General features: G+C 44.8%; 1 protein-coding gene across 6 annotated transcripts in view; it reads left to right on the forward strand.

Moving 5' to 3' along the window:
* Window positions 1-17,168, forward strand: part of LOC102424757 (sterol 26-hydroxylase, mitochondrial) — a 33,901-nt gene extending 16,733 nt beyond the window's left edge. For 2 of the 6 annotated variants that reach the window (XM_023761299.1, XM_023761310.1), the window contains exons 2-9: window positions 13,245-13,606; window positions 14,426-14,625; window positions 14,753-14,950; window positions 15,116-15,288; window positions 15,881-16,047; window positions 16,252-16,333; window positions 16,414-16,626; window positions 16,781-17,168. In XM_023761299.1, the coding sequence (XP_023617067.1) occupies window positions 13,443-13,606; window positions 14,426-14,625; window positions 14,753-14,950; window positions 15,116-15,288; window positions 15,881-16,047; window positions 16,252-16,333; window positions 16,414-16,626; window positions 16,781-16,900 (1,317 nt within the window). In that variant the 5' untranslated portion in view covers window positions 13,245-13,442 and the 3' untranslated portion in view covers window positions 16,901-17,168. Of the gene's footprint in view, window positions 1-11,572; window positions 11,680-13,244; window positions 13,607-14,425; window positions 14,626-14,752; window positions 14,951-15,115; window positions 15,289-15,880; window positions 16,048-16,251; window positions 16,334-16,413; window positions 16,627-16,780 lie in introns of all 6 variants that reach the window. The other 4 variants (XM_014462789.2, XM_006082528.3, XM_023761291.1 and 1 more) reach the window with 3 other exon arrangements.
* Window positions 17,169-17,437: the final 269 nt, after the last annotated feature.

Below are 17,437 nucleotides of genomic sequence, written 5' to 3' on the forward strand. Positions count from 1 at the left end.
AGTCTGGAGGTGAGAACTAGGAGAAAGACTTAATTTTTATTGCAGGATTGCTATGGACCTCCACCGGAGTTTCTTCTGGCTTTACCCTGCCCAGGCATAAACAGCAAAAGAATGGAGAGCAGGAGATAAACAGATGTCTAACCAAGTGCTTCCTGGTCCAACATAATATTTTGAGGTCCTCTGATGGCCCTTTCTGTTGTACTTATGTCTGGTTTTGGGTCCTTACTTTTGATGTCCACTTCTGTGTTGACATCCTCTTTTCAGTTCTACATCTGTTGCTGATCATCTACTCCTTGTTATTGAAATATTCTCATTGCTTCACTCCAGCCCAGCCCAGCCTTTAGGCAAAGTGTGCTCAGTGTACTGAAGTTTGCTTCTGGGTGTGTCAGGGCTGCAGATGGTGGGTGGGCAGTGCTTCTCTTTGCCTGATGGCCTTTTCTTGGATCTTCCTCTACCCTCAACCTAGTGTTTCTCTAGAGTGCAAAATCAGAAGGAAATTCTTACTGTCCAACTACCTGGTCACTATGACGGTTGTGCCTTGTTGCACAAAAACACATTTTCCTGTTATTGAAGTAATAGCTGCACACATGCACAAAATTCTTTTTGCAGCTTTGTTTGTAAAATAAAAAATTCAGAAACAAGTTAAGTGCCCATCAATAGGATAAATAAATTGCAACATTCACACAATGGAATACTATACAACAATTAGAATGAATGCACAAGATTTTTATGTATCAATATAGAACTCAAACAAAGTTGGGTATAGAATGATATGTACAGTAGAATAGTGTTTCTAAAATACAAACTAAATACTATAAAATACAAAAATACTATAAGCCATCATTGGATACGTATATGTAGTAAAATTATATAAACATTGACAGAAAGACTACACTTCAAATTCAGGATAGTAACTGCTTTGTGGAGGGAAGGATAAGATGAGGAATTTGTATCTGAAATGTTTTCATTTTTAAAAAGATGTGAAGTAAATATGACAAATCTTAATTCTAGAGGGTGGGTACATGGGTGGTTATAATGTTATTTTATTTAATTATCCACATTAAAATATTCATAGTAAAAAATACAAGTAATTTTGCTCATCATGAGTCCAAATGGTGCCACTGACTTGGTCTGATATTGGAGGAGATCATTCAAGGCAAAGTTTGGAGCAAGGAGAACCTGAGAATGCTGTTAATTATCTAACACCTCTTGTGTCTTTGAAATGTGAATTTCACTTGTGTAAGGGGGTTAGGCTAAACCCCTGACAACACTTTGACAACACTGTCCTTTTCACCTTTGACCCTGAGTGGGCCTTTTTTCTGGCATCAAAAGAGTGGCCTGTGCCTAAAGTTACATCTGCCTGTTTATCCAACTGGTGGCTGCCAGCTTTTAGGGTCAGGTTTGTTGATACTGGCAGAACAGTACTTGGTATTTGTGAGCTCACTTTTGTCCTCAGGCTGTTTACTTGCTGTGTTAGTGTTGTTTTGTTGTGCTGACACTCTCCCTAAGAAGCCCACTATCAGTACACTACCAGGCCACCAAGTAGAATAGAACATCGCAATGCAGTATCAGTTTTTTCAGGGGGAAATTTTTAGGTGATTTTAAAAAAATATATTTTTTAATTGATTTCAGAAAGGAAGGGAAAGGGAGAGAGAGATAGAAACATCAATGATGAGAGAGAATCATTGATCGGCTGCCTCCTGCATGCCCCACACTGGGGATCGAGCCCGTAACCCAGGCATGTGCCCTGACTGAGAATTGAACCGTGACCTCCTGGTTCATAGGTCAATGCTTAACCACTGAGCCAAGCTGGCCAGCCAGGTGATTTTAATTTTCTTATTTTTCTTTTGGTAACAGCTTTATTTAGATATAGTCACATACCATAAAATTTGACAACGTTTTCCACCATCACATCAATTTTAGAATATTTTCATCACCTCAGAAAGAAACCTTGTACTCTTTAGCAGTCACTCCCCCTTTTCTCCTTATGACTACATTTCCTATGCTGTTGACCTCCCTCATCATCCTCTGGCGACCACTAATCTACTTTCTGTTTATTATGAACATTTCATATGAATGGACTCATTCAATATGTGGTCTGTTGTGAAAGGCTTCTTTCGCTTAGCATGATGTTTTCAAGGTTCATCCATTGTTAGCAATATCAAGTATCACTACTTTATTCCTTTATATGGCTGGGTAATACTCCATTGTAGGAGTTTACCTCAATTTGTTCATTGATCTGTTGATGGATATTTGGGTTGTTTCCACTTTTTGGCTTATGTAGTACTTTTTGAGTTTTCAAGGTACATGCAACTGTCAAAGGTATTACTTAAAGTTGTGAAAATTCCTTTTATTCAGCAACTACTGACAACAGGGGAAAGAGATGAACTCCATTCCAATCGTACAGAGGGTGTTTAAAGGGAGCGTGAAGGAGTGGGGAGGGGGACCAGCAGGGGCTTGGGTAGAGTCAAGGAAGTGAAAAATTACAAAAGCAGGAAGGGAGGCTTGGTTCACATGAAACTCATCTGGGTTTGCTAAATAGTGCTTATCTTATTGAAGTCAGGTTCCCATGATCCCACTGGGACTGGGAGACAGGGACACTATCTTTAGGTATTGCCTGGAACAAATAGCAAATTCTTTTAGCAGCCTTGAGTTCCTCAGGCAGGCACTTTAAGGGAGGGTTCATCCTAGGGGTGAAGGTCATCCTAGGGATGGGATCTGGAGTTGTTGGAAACTATGTTAATGTGTTCATGTTTTTCTAGGCCAAGGTTGAGGCCTAGTCGAGAAGAGGGCAGAGGGGATCCTGACTACAATTTAGTTAAGGAGAGAATTTTTATCATAACCCAAAGCCTATTGGAGTATAGGCTGCAGCCAGTGTCCCCATGGGGAGGGCCACTAGAGGTGTCCGCAACCATGGATACCTGCCTCGGCTGACCCCAGAAGTCCTGGTCAGTACAATTGCCTTTTACTACCCAGGCTGAAGAATTGAGAACAACCTATGACAGAATGAGGCTAAAGAACAGAAAATTAATCTTGTTCTGTCATCTTTAGTGGAAACAGATCCCTTCTGAAGCCAGTGGCTCTTGGGAAGTTTCTAAGAGTTTTTAGACTCAGATTCTCTTTGGCCAGCAGTCAGTTGAGGGTAGATTGTGGCAGTCTGGGTCAAATTGGCCATATGCCCTGTAGACAAGAGCTGAGTAAGAGAGGTTAACATTCCCTTCTTTATCTCTTAACCAATCAGGATTGACCCCTGATATCCCCCAAGCCAGAGGTGTTACCCTTTGGACAGCCATGTCATCAGTGTGAATAGTCCCTCCAGTAATTACTTCATGCCATGTCCCAGTCCTACTTGTGTCTTACCCTCATGTGAGCCCTGGTTTCTCCTGAGGTGCCTCAGCCAACTTTTCCTTGTATACCTCATACCATCCTAGAATATCTCCCACTCCTGGCATTTTGTCATGTCATTTACGTGATCATTATCATCAGTATCTATGATTTCCCAAGAGCATGAAACATAGCCAGTGGCAAAAGAAGCAACAATTGGTTCATTCTCTGACACTTCTTGCTACTTGCAGATTCCAGTAGCCTAATTTCTCAGGGGTAGGTGTGGGAAGAAAAGTAGTAGAGGGAGAAAAGTTAATTATGTGGCTTGGGTCTCTCATAGCCTAGTTGGGCCTCTTTTCACCTCCCCAACTCATAATGAAAAATTCTGTTTAAATGGGAGGTGCCCTTCTGGTGAATTGCCACATTTATAGTCCAAACTTTCTAAAGTGTGTGCTCCACTGGGAGCTGAGTCTTAGTTGTCGCGTTATCTTTTTCAGTTTCCCCTTTAAAAGTCCATTCCATCTTTCAATGGCCCCTGTTGCCTGGGGGATGATCCAGGGCATGAAAGGTCCAGTGAATGTTCCAGGGAGCTGCCCACTGCTGGGTACTTTTTACTACAAAGTTGGCACCATTGTCTGATTGGATGCTCTTGGAGGATTTGAATATGTAGCACAGTTATCTAGGGAAGGGTCTTTGAATAGTGTGCCCCCCCCCAATCTGTTATGTGGATGGAGATGGCAGTGCCATACCTTGAAAAAGTATCTACTGCAGTCAATGCCCAAGAGTACCCTTGAGGGGACCTATACAGTCTGTTTGCCTGGACAGGCCAAGTCTGGTACCTCTCACTATGTGGCTCAGTTTCCTTTATCACTGGACTATGTAGCTGGGAGTCTGGGCATACTTGCCATGCTTCCTTGATTTCATGTGCTGGAGTCATTGTTTTGGGTCCCTGTCTTGAACTATAGATGGATTACCATGACTTATGAAATGGTGTATCCAGGTGGACATGGTCTTTATATGGGCACCACAGATCTCATCAACTTGTTGGTTCCATTGATGTTTCATCCAAGGAGATCTCTTCCACAGGCATCCACCTGGGTTTAAACAAAAGGTGTGAATCTTGGGTGATCTGCCGCCATAATGCTCATCCCCCAGGAGGCTAAGATTTGCTCATCCAGGCACTCTACTGCCAGGCACCAGCCCATACCACCATGAACCAGTGAAAATGTAACAAGGTGAAATTTGGGAGGTCTTTTCCAGGGCAAGTACCCAGCTTACAGTTGTACCTATTGAACAGAGTTCTCTTTTCCAAGCATAGTTTTAATCATTTTGGGGGGTATTGCACAGCAGTAGCAGTTCAGTATACCCCAGTGGCCTTCAATTTAGCTGATTCATCCATGAAATAGTCATCCTCAGTGTACTAAAGTCCTCAGTGTACCCAAGCTTTGTCAAGAGCCTCAGTGTGGCAAAGCTCCCAAGAAACCCGAGATGTTGGAATAGACCCTGCATCTTAATCAGCACATCTGGAGGGCAACCAACCACTTAATGCTCAGTGTACTTCTTTTCCTGGAAGTATCACTTCCACACATGACTTGTTAGGCAACACCCACTTTGTTGCTCTTCTCATTTCTGCCCCATTTCATGATTCAGTGTCCACAAGCACTCATTTGTCTCCCAAATGAGAAATTCTGGGTGGTGATATAAGGCAAATGTCACATCCAAAACCCTAGGAAGCCATTACATAAATGCTACATATCTTGCCACAGCCTCCAGTCTGTAGAATTGTTAGTCACTGGCATGTGTTGTTCAAAAGTCTCATGAGCTCTGACTGGCCCAAGTAGAAGGACAATCTGTACAGTCTGTTGGGTAGTTTTCTTAACAGATCTCATCAACTTGTTGATTCCATTGATGTTCCATCCAAGGAGACCTTTTCCATGGGCATCCACCTGCTATGTGGATGGAGATGGCAGTGCCATACCTTGAAAAAGTGTCTATTACAGTCAGTGCCCAAGAGTACACTTGAGAGGTTGTGCTTAAGAGTACCTTAAGCATGTCAGTCTAGTTCTTTGATCAAGACAGTGATCTATCCTTCTACCCCTTCCCTTTCCCTGAAATTCTACATTACTTTATTGATACCACATGGCTGAGCTTGGAGAACTAGGTAGACTCCTGATGGTCCCCTCAACCCACTACCACTGTTCTAAATGGGGCAGTTCCTCAATGGGGACTTGCTTTACCATCAAGAGAAGAATTACATGCATTGAACATGTCTATTCCCACAATACATTCAGCACCACTTGAGTGTGTATTGGTTCAAAAAGTCTCATCCACTGTGAACCTTTTATATGTCAACTTGGCTTGGCTATGATGTTGTCAAGGTAGACTTTGAGTAAAACAGTTTACCCTCCATAATGTGAGTAAAGGGCTTTCAGTGAAAAGACTCCAGAACAGGAAGGAATTCTGCCCCTACACTGCCTTCAGACTCAAGACTGCAACATCGGCTCCTGCTGGAATTTCCAGACTTCTGGCCTACCCTGCAAATTTCAGACTTGCTAGCCTCCACCACTGCATGAGCCAGTTCCTTAAAATAAATCTCTCTCTCTCTCTCTCTCTCTCTCTCTCTCTCTCTCTTATTCAGTAAGTCCCCACTTAACATGTCACTAGGTTCTGCAACTTTGAGGAAAACAACCACTTTTACCTAGGCTAATTGATATAAACAGGAGTTCAGTTCCTATGGCATTTCACCATTCTGGATGTCTGTATTCCTGCCTTCTGCCCCTGTATTAGTTTGCCAGGGTTGCCATAACAAAGCACCACAAACTGAGTGGCTTAAGCAACAGAAATATATTGTGCCACAGTTCTGGAGGCCAGAAGCCCCAGATCAAGGTGTTGGTAGGGTTGGTTTCTTCTGAGGGCTGTGAGTGGAGCCTCTTTTGTTGCCCGTACATGACTGTCTTCACACTCATGTGGCATTCTCCCTGTATGCATGTGTGTCTGCATCCAAATCGCCTCTTTTTATGAGGGCATTAGTCTTACTGAATTCCGCCCACCCTACTGACCTCACTTTAACTGTATCACTTCTGTAAAGATTCTATCTTAAAATAAGGCCACATTCTGAGGTACTGGGAGTTAGGACTTAAACATATGAATTGGCGGGGGGGGTGGGGTGGGGGGGGGCGGGCACAATTCAACACATAGCACCCCCTTAGCCTGAAAGGCATTTATCTTGGTCCGTGTCCAGGCTTCCATTCTGGGAAGTTTGTTGCCCAGAGCTAATTTTCCAGAGTCTGTCTTTGGGGTGCATGAGAAGATTTAACTGTCTCCAAAGACCTGTTGGTGCCCATTAAACACACCACTGAATCTAACCCTGAGTGACTATCTCATCATCTGGGCACTCTTGTTTTCCATTATAAATCTAGGCTGGGTTATATTTTCCCCTGTGATCATGTATGGTGCTTATCAGACGATGGTTTCATTGTAGATGTAAAGACTCATCACACACACACAAAATAAATAAATAAAGACTCATCACAACCAGCTGCGATCAGTCTTTACTTATTCATCCTCCATGTTCATGTCATCAGCTAAGCTGTTTGTGGCCAATGTGACTAGGAGCATGGGCGTAGTCATTAGGTGATGAATTGATTTCCATTCCTTCAGCAGAACTGGTGTGGCTTTCTCTTCTGCAAGCCAGTGCAACCAAACATCTAGTGTTTCATTAGGTTTTTGCCCAAACTTGTCTCTAAGTTCTCCATTCCTGCTCTTTGTAAGCAGGGATCTCAGTATATCTCTGAGGAACTAACTGCCCTTGAAGACCAGGGAGTATTTTATCTGTAATCACAGCTACCTGTCCAAGCAAAGCAATTTCACTTTCAGGGTAAGGAACAACCAAGATATGCTTTTTAAATATCATGGGGCCTTCTCCTCTTTTGTTCTAAACACCAACAAAACCAACTCACCAGGGCTCTCAGGAACAATGATCAAAGTCCCTCATCACCTTGTCACTAAATACAGCAGGTCTGCTAATGCCTGACAGGATCCTGTTCTATACCTTGCTAGTCAGCCTGCGGGGTCTCTGTCTGTTTTCCAAAAATATGTTGTGACCTTATCAGCTTTGAGGAGCAAGGTGTTAAAACCCCCTGGAGCCCCAACTGGTTTGGCTCAGTGGATAGAGAGTTGGCCTGTGGACTGAAGGGTCCTAGGTTCGATTCCGGTCAAGGGCATGTACCTTGGTTGCGGGCACATCCCCAGTAGGGGGTGTGTAGGAGGCAGCTGATCGATGTTTCTCTCTCATCGATGTTTCTAACTCTCTATCCCTCTCCCTTTCTCTAGGTAAAAAAAAAATCAATACAATATATTTTATTTTTTTATTTATTTTTTTAAAAATATATTTTATTGATTTTCTACAGAGAAGAAGGGAGAGGGACAGAGAGCCAGAAACATCGATGAGATAGATCAGCTGCCTCCTGCACGCCCCCCAGTGGGGACGTGCCCGCAACCAAGGTACATGCCCCTGACCGGAATCGAACCCAGGACCCCTGAGTCCGCAGGCCGACGCTCCATCCACTGAGCCAAACCGGTTTCAGCATTATACAATATATTTTAAAACAAAACAAAACAAAACAAAACAAAACAAAACAAAAAAACCCTGGAGATGATCTTCAGGATCACCAGGTGCAACTTTTATATCAGGAACATCTGCATTTCAGTTGGTAAAAGACAGCAGTTTTTCTTTGATTGCCAAGGGATTCAGTGTTGTCATTCCACAACATTGTTTCCAGAAAACCACTCCCAACATGAACCTTGGTTGGGAACTTTCAACTTGCCAATCAACAAGACATTATACAATGAAAACTTTGGATATCAGAGGAATTTTCCTAACACTTTGGGAACGCTCACAAACATTTGTTACTGGTCTCACATTTTTGCAAGTGTAGGAGGCAATGGGCTCACAAGCTTCTCACGCACAGAATCACTTTCCCTTTTGTTCTCGGCAAGTCTTGCCCCAAACTATTAGTTACTTTTTACAGAAACTCGGACTAAAGGTTTTAACACAGGCCCTTCTGGAATTATGCAGTGGCTGGAAGCTCAGGAAATCTGGGTGGGGGAGGGAATTGGGGGGTGCTTACCAGAAAGCAGTTTTATGCTCACTTTCAGTTTTCAGTGGCCACTTATTGACAGATAGTTAGGACTGTGGGGAGACCCCTACTCTGCACGTTAGTCTTATTTGTCCTATCCTGAACTGCACATCCCCTAATGAGGAATAACCTTTCCCTGCCTCCCCCTCTTCCCACTCCCTCTCCACCACCCCCCACCCCCTTCCCTTCCCACATACACTAGGATCGGGGAAATCCATTTATCTCCTGCTTGGCCAGGTCTTAAAAGAGCATTGTAACTTTACCAGCCACATGTTGGACACCAAACATGTCGAGTTCACACACTACACAAGGCAAGGCCAAGTCTTAAGGATTCTTCCGGGAAAGATACAGTGGGGTATATTTAGATTTAGTTTATTGCTTACCTAGAGAGTGAAAAGAAGAATCAGTCCCAGTTTGCCAAGATCATTGTCCCCCCACAGAAAAGGACAACCCTGAAACAAAAGGGGCCAGATGAGTGGAATGCAAGTAATGAAGTACCCCGTTGTTAAGGAGCCCCCCTCTTCTCTAAGGCAGGAAGTCCACACTCCATCAGAACCCACAGAGCAGGAGAAGCTGTCTCATGACAGCCTCCTAGGGGACTTAGGGAGTTCAGTGCCAGGTGGCCTCAAGGCAGCTCTGAGCAGGCATCCAGGCTCTGGCATTCCTGGAGGATCGCAGGGCATTCAGCCTGAAGATCAGAGAAGGCTGCGTCCAAGCCTTTGTGTGTATGGACACAAGGCTGGGAGGGTGCCATGGCGGAGCTATTACCCAACAAAGTGACAAAGGCTGTTAGTGTTGGGGCTGGAGCTAGAACAAAATCTACTGCCAAGTAGTCCCTGACTCCTCAATGGCTGCCAGCCACGGATGACTGAGCGCAGACGAGTCACATGGCCATGAGACAGGCATTATTTTTCCCTATAAAAATTACCCTTGTTTTTTAAAAAAATCACATAAATATGAGTTACATGCTAATTATTTGTGATTTCATACCACATTTAAGAGGAGAGTATCATTTTTATTTAGTTGAAATTATTTCCAGAAATCGAGAAATCAGAAAATATAAAGACACAAAAAGAAGAAAATCAAATCTTTCCTAACCCTAACACCCTGCATATGTCAGAGTGTCTTGTACACATAGGTGCTTAGTAAGCATTTGTGAAATGAACCCATAAATACACACATGATCCTGAGAGTAAGTAGGCATTGTCCCTCCTTGCTTGTCCTTGGTGAATAGACTTCCACACTCTCCCCATGTGTCATCTACAAATACCTGTTTTTAAAAATGAAAGCATACCATATATTCTCATATTCTCTTTCATTATTTGTCATTTACTAAAAAAGAAATATGAATATCTTTCTATATCAGTAAACACTTTTGTTTTAATGAATGAATTCAACACCCTCGCTCTTTGGAATGTCGCCTGGCAGAGGCCAGCCCTGCCATTCATCCTGGAGAGAATCCCTTAGGAGGTTCTGTTCTGCTAAGTGGTAGTTAGAACCTTCCTGAGAACTTGGGGCTTTCTAACTGGCTCAGGTTACAGTCTAATGGTTGGCACACGGACACAGCACACATCTCTCAGCAAGTGTTCTGGTGTCTTTCTAAAATAAGTCCTTACATAAATAGATCCTCATTAAGTTCCACTGAGTAAACTTACTGAGAAGAAGACGATGAAGGAGGAGGGAAGGAAGCAGGGCCTGGGCAAGGGGGAAATGTCCCAGAAACCTCCAAACTGATAACTGGGACGTGGTGCCAGAGACTTTGGATTCCAGGGAAGAAGCTGGTACCCAAGTAAATAGCTTTTGGTCTAGTCTTTTAAAACATGACATTTCCCCCCTTATTTCAAGTTCATGTAAAAATTTTAAAAATCAGGGTATAAAGGAGAAGGAAACTACTATAAGCTGACTCAGAGATAACCTGTGTTTGTGTTTTTATAAATATGTGACATGTAATTTGACTTGAACTTAACAGAAGGAAAAGAAACCAAACTTCAAATAAATATTTCTTCAAAATGAGATATTATTTCTCAAAAAGAGTCCTCTAAAATTAAATAATTAAGAGACATATTAGGAAGTTGGGGTTATTGCAGAGGTTCTCAAGTTGGGGTGATTTTACCCCTCTGGGGACATTTTGGCAATATCTGGAGACATTTTTGGTTGTCATACTTGGGAGGGACCTAGGGTGCACCTGCTGAACATCCTACAATGCACAGGGCAGACTCCACAGCAAAGGATTATCCAGCCCAGAGTGTCAACTGCTGTGAGAAACCATGGGTTATTGCATAGTTGTTTTAAATAGCACACAGTTTTAAAGGGCCCAAGTTTGTTTCTGGTTAGTGAGACAGTTTTCTCAGGGACCAGTGGAGTAAGTGGTTGAGAGCACAGCCTCTAGCACAGTGGTTCTCAACCTTCTGGCCCTTTAAATACAGTTCCTCATGTTGTGACCCAACCATAAAACTATTTTCGTTGCTACTTCATAACTGTAATGTTGCTACTGTTATGAATCGTAACGTAAATATCTGATATGCAGGATGGCCTTAGGTGACCTCTGTGAAAGGGTCGTTCGACCGCCAAAGGGGTCGAGACCCACAGGTTGAGAACCGCTGGTCTAGCAGGTGGTCTGAACTTGAACTCTGACTCACCAGTAAAGTGACCTTGAGTAATCTCTTTGGGCCTTAGTTTTCCCATCTACAAAACTGTGGTCATGTTAAACCTACATCATACAGCTGTAGCGAAGACTGATGACATAATATAATTAAAATGCTTGGAACAGAATCTGGTTTATACTAAGCTCTGTAGACATATTTGCTATTATCATTACTACTAATACTATTGTTATTCATATCTTAAATAAACCAACAGAAAACACAAATTAAGCTTACTTTTAGGATAATTCTCCTATGGAATTTAGTAGATAAAAATAGATATATAAGTAAAGTATTTTTTAATGGAAATTTTAAGAAAAATAAATGAAATGAATATGTAGGGCCCACTTCTAAATCTCAGGAGTGTATACATGAATTCAGAGATTCAGTAAGGCTTTCCTGTTTTCTTGAATTACCTGATGGGTGACTTATTGTTTCAGAAAACACTTTCTTTTTTTCCTCCTTTAGATTAAAAAAATTTGAATGCGTTCTCATAGTTCAAAACTCAAAACAATAAAACAAGATCTACAGTGCACAGTCTTACTCCCACTGCTGTCCCCTCCACCCTCCCACAGGTAATCAGTTTAATTAGTTTCTGCTCAATCCAATGTTTCTCCATAAAAGCAAATGCAAATGCTGTGTATTCTTATTTAGCTCCTCTTTCTTAGACAAAAGATATACTTTTCCATTTCACAATCTATCTTGGTTATCTCTTTCTATGTTAGTGCACAGGAAGTTGCTTTATTCTCTTTTAAGGTGATATAGTAGTCAATTATGTAGATGTCCCCTACTTTGTTTATAAATGTGTTTGTAATTTTTATAGATATTAACAAATTGTCCTCCACATAGGGCTGTGTCATTTTATGCTCCCACTGGTTTCTCTTCAAGAGAATATGCCTGTTTCTCTCCAAGAATCATATAGTTTACAGACAATCAACTGTTCAAAATCATACCACACTGGCAGGCATTACTGGGAGGTAGAAGTGGAAACAGCCTAAATGGATGTTGGGGCTTGTCAAAGCTGCCTTCCTAGGAATTGGCAGAATGAACTGTTATTCAGGGTGGATTCTGAATTGGATAATATATATTGAGGCAATCATGTTGCATTGGTTCTAAGAGGATCCAGTTTTTAATGCCAATAGTAAGACCCAGTAAGACTGGTGTTTTTCTAGACTATGAGTTAGGTGAAGTGCCTTCTATAGTTTGAATGATATATCTCTATAATAATTTTTTTTCTCTTTCAGAGAGGAAGGGAGAGGGAGAGAGAGATAAAAACATCAATGATAAGGGATAAACATCGATTGGCTGCCTCCTGCACACTCCCTACTAGGGATCGAGCCCAAACATGGGCATGTGCCCTGACCTTGTGGTTCATAGGTTGACGCTCAACTACTGAGCCACACCGGCAGGGCAGATCTCTATAATTTTGAGGCCTCTTTTGCAGAACCCATTGGTCTAATTTTAATACTGGACAGATTCTGATTCTCTCGAAATCTCTTTAGTAACAGATTGTGAAAGACGAAGTACCTGGGAAACTACTGTTTCATTTGCTTACAGTTTGCAAGTATAAATTAATCAGTAAATTTTAGTCTCAATATTTGTGGATTCTTTTAAAATGTTACCCCCCAAAACCAAAATATATCTAGTTTCTTCCTCATTTTTCAGCAGGTATAAAGACATCATAGACATGTTGATTTCATAGATGCTATGGGTATTGTCAAGTGCTTTTGAAATTCTAAGATAAAATATTTGAGAATTACATTAATTAACACAGCTTAATAATTTTTTATTTAAAAAATGCACATTGCATAGTTTACTTAATATTTGTATTCCTTCTCATTAGCTTCTTGTTTTTTTCTGGAGTTTCTAATTGTTGATTACATGAGATATTTATCTTTATCTCATTGACAGCAAGCTGCAGTAGATTTAAATGCTTCTATAGAGGAGCCATAGGCATTCTACTATATCTCACCAAAGGGCTCAGTTTCTCTAAAACCCTGGACCCCAAATATCTATACCTCAGTTTGCAAACATATCCCATTTTTCCCAAATCTCATTCCTCCAAGGACCTCAGTTCCCCCAGTTTCACCAGGTACTCATTCTCTCAATATTCTAACTCCTGTGTGCTCATTGTTTTCAGTGTTCTCTTTTTGGAACTGCAGGCCATCCTGGTGCCTACCTACTACATAATGTGGTTTTGCCCAGCCTACTTGCTGTGATGTGGCCATCAGACACTCTCCCATCTCATCTTCTCTCCATGAAGTGCCTGCCTGGTTGGGCATGGTTATTCAGCTTTGGTTGAACCCTACAGGTGCTGAGCAAGGCCAAGTATGGTCCAATGTGGGTAACCCGTGTAGGACCTCAGACCCATGTGAACCTGGCCAGTGCCCCACTCCTGGAGCAAGTCATGCGGCAAGAGGGCAAGTACCCAGTACGGAATGACATGGATCTATGGAAGGAGCACCGGGACCTGCAGGGCCTGGCATATGGGCCCTTTACCACGTGAGCTGGGGCCTGAAGGGACTGGAACAGGGCCCCAGAGGGCCAGGCCCAAAGAACAGTGGCACTGGGCAACCAGTAGATCATGGGCAGGGTAGGCTCTCCCTGCAACCTCTGAACCTGATACTCAGTCTAGAAAGCAGTGGCTGGGATAGACTAAACCCTGGGGACCATTCACTGACTTTTCCACTAGTATATTGTGATTTTGGACAAATGAATAATTTTCCCTTCCTTGGCCTTATCCTAATATATAAAAAGCCAGGGGCCATCATGACCGAAACAACCAGATGGACGACTGAACAGCAGGCTGCATGGGGCAACCAGGCTGGCAGGGTGGTTAGTGAGGGACGACCAAATGACTGAACAGTAGGCTGCGTGGGGTGACCAGGCTGGTGGGGGGGAGGGCAGTTGGCGGTGACCAGGCCAGCGAGGGGGGTGGGCAGTAAGGGGTGACCAGGCCGGTGAGGGGGGGCAGTTAGGGGTGACCAGGCCGGCAGTAGGGGGCAGTTGGGGGTGACCAGGCTGGTGGGGGCGGGGGGGCAGTGAGGGGTAACCAGGCTGGTAGGGAAGGTGCAGTTAGGGGTGACCAGGCCGGCAGAGGAGGACAGTAGGGGACAACCAGGCTGGCAGGCGGGGGCAGTAGTGAGATTCTAAAGTTCTGTGATTCAAAGAGTCCATCATTTGAAAGTTTGGCGATTCTATCATTTTCAACCTCAAAATGAGATTTTCCTAGACTCCATAGTGGTCTCATGGTGGGAAGATGCCTTCTAATCTAAACCCCATTAGCTACTCACATTGGTGCTGCTCCTTTGTTCCCCACAGGCAAGGACATCACTGGTACCAGCTGCGCCAGGTTCTGAACCAGCGGATGCTGAAGCCAGCTGAGGCTGCACTCTACACAGATGCTTTGAATGAAGTGATTGACAGTTTCATGGTTCGACTGAATGAGATTCGGGCAGAGAGTGCCTCTGGGGATCAGGTGCCTGACATGGCTCACCTTTTCTACTACTTTGCCTTGGAAGGTACCTTTGTTGGGAGAGGGGCTGGGTGGGCATGGGTCAGGGGGAGGTTGTGCTTGCCCTCCTCAAAGCCCCCTGGGTTCTGTGTGCCATGGCACCGCCTCCTGTGTTGGCCTTTGTGCACTGCCAGCTATTTGCTACATCCTGTTTGAGAAACGTATTGGCTGCCTGGAGCGCTCCATCCCCCAGGACACTGCGGCCTTCGTCAGATCTGTCGGGCTCATGTTCCAGAACTCGCTCTATGCCACCTTCCTCCCCAAGTGGACCCGTCCCCTGCTGCCCTTCTGGAAGCGATACCTGGATGGCTGGAACACCATCTTCTCTTTTGGTGAGGAACCCAGGAAATGAAGTTGGGGGTGGGTCCCAGGGACTAGGAATTAGCAGTCTCTCCCAGGACCTTCTCCCTCATGCTGCCAGCTATCGAAGTGGCGCTTGGTCCATGGAGATCATGACTTTTGACCTTGTCTTCCCCTGTTGTCCATTGTCCCTCTAGGGAAGAAATTGATTGATCAGAAACTCAAAGAGATAGAGGCCCAACTGCAGGCAGAAGGGCCAGAAGGGGTCCAGATATCTGGCTACCTGCACTTCCTGTTGACCAGTGGACAGCTCAGTCCTCAGGAGGCCATGGGCAGCCTCCCTGAGCTGCTCATGGCTGGAGTAGACACGGTGCGTGAGGGGGGCCAGCGAGGAGAATGGGGCTCCCATCCTGATCCAATTCCCCATTATCCCCCACCTGAACCTGACCTTCGTCCCTCCAGGTATCTGCTTCTCTTTCTGTAACATGGATGTAGAACTAGAAGGAAAATAGGGAGGGGGGTGTCATTCAGCCCAGGAGAGGTGGGCAGGGAATTGGCCTTTTGTAGTGGGATCCCATCCCCTTGGAGCTTTGCTGACAGCTGGGAGTTTCATCTCACATCTAACTCAACTCTCTCATGCTATAATTTAATGGAGAGTTGAAAGCTTGTCCACAAAGATCCTTCTTTGTAGGATCTCCTTTCGGTCCTTTTGTCATGTCGGGTTTCTCTACGTTACAGCCTCCTGTGTTATTAGAGTGTGATCCTACATCATTGGTGCTCATCCCACTGTGGAGTCACGTTTAGTGTGGAGGGTCCCATGAACCCTGTCTCATCCTGCCATACTCATGGGAAATTCATTTTTCTCCTGCATTTTGCATCACCCATTCACACACCCTCCCACTACCTAACTGGCTTCTTTCCTAGAAATCCCTCCTCACTTCCTCTCTCACTCTATTTCCTAGACGTCCAACACGCTGACGTGGGCCCTGTACCATCTTTCAAAGAGCCCAGAGATCCAGAAGGCCTTGCATGAAGAAGTGGTAGGTGTGGTGCCAGCTGGGCAGGCGCCCCGGCACAAGGACTTTGCTCACATGCCCCTGCTCAAAGCTGTGCTGAAGGAGACCCTGCGGTAAGCTGCTGTTTTCGGGAGCACAGGGTCTGTGAGTGGGATGACTCAGAGACAGGAGTGGGAAGTGGGGCCTGGTGGGCTGAGGGTAGGGCCAGGGGTGGGATGGGAGGAAGGGCCTGGGGGACCAGAGAGGTAGGATTGAAGGGGTGAGCATCCTGCCCCTTCTTGGATCCAGAGCAGGCCTACATTTTCTTTTCCCTACAGTCTCTACCCTGTGGTTCCCATAAATTCCCGGGTAATCGTGGAAAAAGAAATTGAAGTTGGTGGTTTCCTCTTCCCCAAGAATGTGAGTGGGGCTAGAGATCTGGGGTTTCCAGGGGTGCCCCACAACCCTAAGCTGATGTGCTGCCCATTCTTCCTCTAAAGACCCAGTTTGTGCTATGCCACTATGTGGTGTCCCGGGACCCTAGCATCTTCCCTGAGCCAGAAAGCTTCCAGCCCCATCGCTGGCTGAAGAAGAGTCAGCCTGATACCCTCGGGGTCCAACACCCATTTGGCTCTGTGCCCTTCGGCTATGGGGTCCGGGCTTGCCTGGGCCGCAGGATTGCAGAGCTGGAGATGCAGCTGCTGCTGGCAAGGGTGAGTGGGGAGAGGCAGGAGGTGTGTGGGCCAGGGAGGGGTAAAGAAGGCCTTGGGGAAGAGAGAAAGGGAGGCACAGAGTGGGAGCATGCAGAAGAGGGCAGCGGATGAAGGTCACAGATTTTAACCACCCCATATGCATTTTACCTCGCAGCTGATGCAGCAGTACCAGGTGGTCCTGGCCCCTGAGACAGGGGAGGTGAAGAGTGTGGCCCGCATTGTCCTGGTTCCTAATAAGAACGTGGGCCTGCGTTTCCTGCAGAGACCTTGCTGAGCTGGGCCTCTGCCATCCTGGGGCTTGCCCTAGAGACCCCGGCCCTGTCACAGTGATTCCTGGCCATGGCTGTGGCTCAGATAAGGAGGAGCAAAGGGGGCTGCCAGATACCAAAGGTTGGAGAAACTCAGTGCACTTCCTATAGAACCCTGAGATTTTGCTACTTTTATCATTGTGCTCAGCTCCCTCTTAGATAAAAGGCCATCCCCTTGTTACATTGCTTTCCTTGGGGAAATACAGAATAAAGGGACTTTTATTGATAATTGGAGACCTTGGTCATTCTTTTTGATGATTCAGCATCTGAACCCCTTTCTGTGTTTAGGAAATGCTCTCTCTCCACTTAGGAATCTTGGTGGAGGCAAAACCACCTCCCCCCATGGAAACTGAGAACACCATATGCTTTCCCAGACCTCCCAGACAGGCCTTGGCTTCACCTGGAATTGGTTGAGGCCCCACCTGAGCAGGAGATGCAGAGATCCTCCTAGACCAGGGGTGGGCAAACTTTTTGACTCGAGGGCCACAATGGGTTCTTAAACT

The sequence above is a fragment of the Myotis lucifugus genome, unplaced genomic scaffold, assembly GCF_000147115.1.
Source record: "Myotis lucifugus unplaced genomic scaffold, Myoluc2.0 scaffold_3, whole genome shotgun sequence".
In the NCBI taxonomy this organism is placed as follows: domain Eukaryota; kingdom Metazoa; phylum Chordata; class Mammalia; order Chiroptera; family Vespertilionidae; genus Myotis; species Myotis lucifugus.